Source organism: Vitis vinifera, chromosome 17 (assembly GCF_030704535.1).
Source record: "Vitis vinifera cultivar Pinot Noir 40024 chromosome 17, ASM3070453v1".
In the NCBI taxonomy this organism is placed as follows: Eukaryota; Viridiplantae; Streptophyta; class Magnoliopsida; order Vitales; family Vitaceae; genus Vitis; species Vitis vinifera.
Window position 1 is genome coordinate 12,839,293 of NC_081821.1, and position 4,942 is coordinate 12,844,234.

The window sequence follows — 4,942 nt, forward strand, 5'->3', positions numbered from 1 at the left end:
AATTTATGGTTTTTTAAAATATTTTTATCAATTTTTTCATAATTTTTTTCTTAGTTTTTTCAAAGATTTTTCTCTGTATTTTTAAAGATTTTTATGCATTTTTAGATCATTTTTCTTAGTTTTTTAGAAAATTTTCATTGTTTTTTCAAAGATTTTTCTCTCTTTTGGTTGTATTATTTTGATTTGAAAGCAATAAAAATGATGTACTTGGTTGTTTTTCTCTACAATGAATGTGTTGGTGGTGGTGGTGGAGACTTCACAAGAAAATGGATGTTCTTGAGAACATGAAGAAAATGAGAGCAAGCCTAATGAAAACTCAAAGAACAACCCTTTTTTTTTTTGTTATGTAAATAGTGAAAAATAGGAGAAACGGGTTTAAGATGTTCTCTAAAAATGAGGTTTTGAGAACATGGAGAACACCAAGAATAAAACAATACTAAGTTGCCAAACATGTTTTCTAACGTTTTTTGTTCTGGAGAATAGAAAACAGTTTTGGGAAACACTTCCCAAATAGGCCTTAGGACTCTCTCTTCTCTTTGGATGATGGAAGACAAAAGTCATGGAAACCCTAACCCTTATGAGGTACTTATAAAGTTCCTAATAAGGCTTAAGTGACTTGAGCCCACATGGGCTTTGGTCACTTAGTCTAGCCCAAATTGGCTAATTGATTAATTAACCCCATAGTGTCATCTAATCAATCAATTAGCCTAATCCAAAGATGTCGTTCACTAGCCCCTATGCAACCTTATGTGATTACCAAAACACCTTTATGCACATAAGTGAACTAAGAGCCGGTCCAACCCTCATAAACCATGCCAACAAGGTATATGAGCTCAAGCGAGGACCATCCATAGAATAGTATTGGTTCTCTAAAAATCCAAGTTGATTCAACATCTCATTATAGAGAATTAACTGAACTTCAATAACCCATGTAAATGATAATGAGACACAAAGTGTTTGGGTTTGTGACTTGCTATTCATTATTTTTAGACTTTCCATGAACTAGTGTCCATAGTCTAATGAGGTGAAAGAGCCTCTCGAGACTACTTCTACTATCCTTGAGTTACAGATCCTCCTATCATGTAATCAACTAAATATATCTTAGCTCACAAAGAGCTTATGTCAAATTACATTTAAGGAACTACGATGGTCATAGTTTACATGAACATACCTCCTTAAGATCACCTAAGGGAACAGTCTGTCTCAATCCCATGAGATATCATGGTGCTTTTATTAAGAATACCTATTGCTACCGACTTCCATTAATAGTGAGTCAATCCATAAGGAATATATGACCATTTTAAGATTTGAAATGTAGGTCAGAGTCACTACAAACTTAGGCACAAGCTTAGCATTCTCTCAAGGTTGAGAGACAACATAATGAAGCAACTTGGTGAAGTCATGACAACTTGATAGCCTTATGTCATGACTCACTATAGGTCTTGCCTAGTATGTAACCATAAACACTAGTGCACTCACCATAGGAAACTCATCCCAATAACTAAAGTCACTGGTCATCCTTCTAATTAGGAGATAGTGTACAACAACTTCTAATGGGTTGCTTAGACCCACAATTTGAACAAGTCATCCACTTGCAAGAAACCCATGACATAGATCTTCTATATAACTCCTAATGTACTCAAGTCACATGCAATGCAAGCGATGTAGGCTAAAATGCTTACAAGGTATAATGCATGGGATGACGGTAGATAAAAGTGAAATTGGAAATTATTTACATCAAATTACTAAACCTTTTTGGTAATAACCTTTAATGATAAATTACCTCTAATGAAAATTTTCATAATATTTATTTTCCAAATTAGAAACTCTAATGTAATAAGGAAATTACTAATTTATGAGATAATGAAAATTTTGAGAGCACCTTATGCACTGAAGGAACTTTTGTCTCTCATATTCTAAATTCCTCACAAATTTATTTTCCTTGTCTCTACACCTTTTCGATTTAATAAATATTTTCAAGGAAATTTTAGAATAATTTATTCCATTAAATACTAACAAAATTATGACATTTTAGTAATTCCTTGATGGATAAAATATTTTCTATGAAAAACTTTCAAAAATGTTTATTTCCTTTAAAAGAATTAAACAATCCATTTTGGAAAGTATTTTCAAAATATTTTATATCTCCATTAAATTACTAAAACTATCAAAAATATATTGGCAAACCTTCTTATCATAAATTCTCAATCATGAAATTTTCCAAATCTATTATTTATCTTTTAAACTAAGACTATTGTGCTAAAAAAAATTGCTCTTTATTCCTTATCCTTGAACTATCCATATCTAAACCGAATGGTTTCCTCTTTCTCTTAAGGGGAGAGCCTAAAGGACCATCATATGTGTAGTTCTCCTTCTGAGGGAGGAGAGCTTGAAAACTCACCTATCCGTAACTGTTGAGGCCTCACGTCCCTTGTGATCCACGTAGTTGCCAAATGGATGAACGCACGATCTCAACCAATATAGGTGCTTGATTCAATCGTAATACCTGCAAAAGGCGTCCGGACAGGATGTCCGGACACACCCTCCGATGGTTTTGTCAGCCATGGTTAGAGAGAGAGAGATAAATCAGTTGGCCTTTTACTAGATATAGCAAGCTTACCTTCCCCTTTGTGTGAAGGTTTGTATATATAGTATCAGAAGCTTTGTTCCCCTCTTTAATGGTGGGGAGATATTTTGTGTTGTCATGATGACACTAGGTGGTGGCAGGGACATCATCACCCTACGGGCGGTTGACAGAGATCGTGGTAGGTGATTGTGTGAAGTGATCGTGGGAAGTGACTTGTTGTCACTTCATCTTGTCCTTTCACTCTGCAGGTGGCGAAATGTAGGCCATGGCAGGCTGTTGTGATAACGTGCAAGACCTGCTTACTTCAGTCAATAGCTTTTGCTTGTCTATCCAAATCTGGCTCTAATCTCTTGATAACCTCCTTTAATCCAACTTTAATTTCCGGATGGTTGGAGAAATGCTTTGAATATTGGAACATTGGATTTAAAAAATATGCTGACATAAGTTAAATAATGATCAGTTTATAATAATTTGTACTTAAAAAAATTAATAAAAAATATATAAAGAATTTTTTTATTACCTGCAGCATGCAAATGTATATGCAATTGACCTTCCCACCTTCTATCAATGACTTCCCAATACTTTTCCCATTGCTTGACCTATGCCTTGATAGCCAATTTAGCTCTATCCATTGCTTCATAAATGATTGATAGTGTGGGCTTTTTATCTTGATCAACCAATTTCAATACTTTGACGAGAGGTTCCATGATGGCTTGAACTTCTCCGGCCTTCTTCCAAAATCGCTCAGTTAAGATAAGGTTGGATACCTTATCTCTTACACTTTTTCTGCTCCTATCTTTATTGAATTCACGCCACTCATTTGTTGTGCACATTCTCTTCAAATCAGCCTCATAACATATAAGACTCTCAAGTGAAATGAATTCAGTGGCAAAACGGGTTATTCTTGGCCTTAACAGATCTCTATCCTTGGTGAACACTTTCATCAAATTCACCACTTTCAAGCTATTATAAATAAATCCTGTGATCATCTTAGCTTGATCTAATGTCTCCTTAATCTGCTTCATGCTTTCAATATCTTCAAGCATTAAATCAATACAGTGGGCTGCACAAGGAGACCAAAACAAATGCTTTCGCTTCTCCATCAACAACATACCGGCTGCTTTAAAACTTGCCTCATTATTAGTGACTACTTGAACAACATTTTCCTCCCCAACCTCCTCTACAACTTTATCCATAAGGGAAAAGATGTAGTCTGCTGTCTTAGGTATGTTGGTAGTGTCAACTGAAAAATGGTATATCATACTTCTATCACAATAAATCATGAAATTGATGATAGGCTTTCTAGTCCTAGAACTCCAACCATCACACATGATTGTGCACCCATAAATAGGCCATTTAGCCTTCAATGTTGTTATGTATACCTCAAGTTCTTGCACCTCCTCTTCCAAATATGTATTTCCAATTTGGTATCCCGTGGGACTCTTGATGCCTGGACCTGCTTCTGCTATGGTATCAATCATTGATTGATAGTAAGGCCCACTGTCAGCTGCATTAAAGGGTATTGCATTAAAGAGAAAGAATTTAGAAATAGCTTTACCCACTTTCTTCACGCCTTCAGTAGAAAACAAGCTTTTTATTGATTTCTGCTTTGATGGGAACATGTAGGGATCAATTCCTTTTGGAGGTATGCTAGCTCCTTCTCTTACACTGAAGCTACGTGTCAGTCTGCGCTTAATCCTAGCATTAGAAGGTTGTGAGGAACTACCACCCTACTGATGCTCTTGTCCACCTTCTTCAAAAATTCGACGACTTTCTTTCATTGCTTGTTTCATTTGTCTTCTTTCAAAATCAGCCATAGCAACTTCCTCAATTTCATCATCAGAATCACCCTCATCAATTTCATAGAAATTATCTCTATTTAAGGAATTCAAAAGTCGTTCTTTTTTTTTCTTTAACTGTGCTTTTTCTTTTGAAGTATTAGACATATGTTGTCTAACACTATGTGACACTTCTACCGGTACACGTGGACATCCTTCCACTTGTCCAGATATATGTGCGATGTGTTGCTTTAATCTTGTTATACCGCCATGTATAACTTTCCCACAATATTTACACTTTGTGGTTCTTCTACTACCACCAACAGGTTCTGCATGCTCCCAACCAATATCATGTTTTGAAGCCATTTTGAAATTTTAACCTAACCATGTATAAAAGGAAAACAATTTACTTTTCAAATTGAATATATATAAACACATTTATATAAGAATTATAATATTCAATTTTCCACTCACTTATATGTTTCATATTGTTGCCATATAAAAATAAATTGTACTAAAAAAGCAATAAACATGATCTCACCTAAGTTCATCATCTTTTGTTTTCCACTTATTTATA

The 4,942-nt window shown here is 34.9% G+C and overlaps 1 protein-coding gene across 1 annotated transcript; it reads right to left on the reverse strand.

The window, feature by feature from the left end:
* Window positions 1-2,824: 2,824 nt before the first annotated feature.
* LOC132252771 (uncharacterized) lies at window positions 2,825-4,731 on the reverse strand. Its single transcript, XM_059733971.1, has 3 exons — window positions 4,632-4,731; window positions 3,277-4,094; window positions 2,825-2,860 (listed from the first exon to the last, which is right to left on the reverse strand). Exons 1-3 carry the CDS (start codon window positions 4,729-4,731, stop codon window positions 2,825-2,827), a joined length of 954 nt encoding a protein of 317 aa, XP_059589954.1.
* Between the last annotated feature and the right edge of the window lie 211 nt (window positions 4,732-4,942).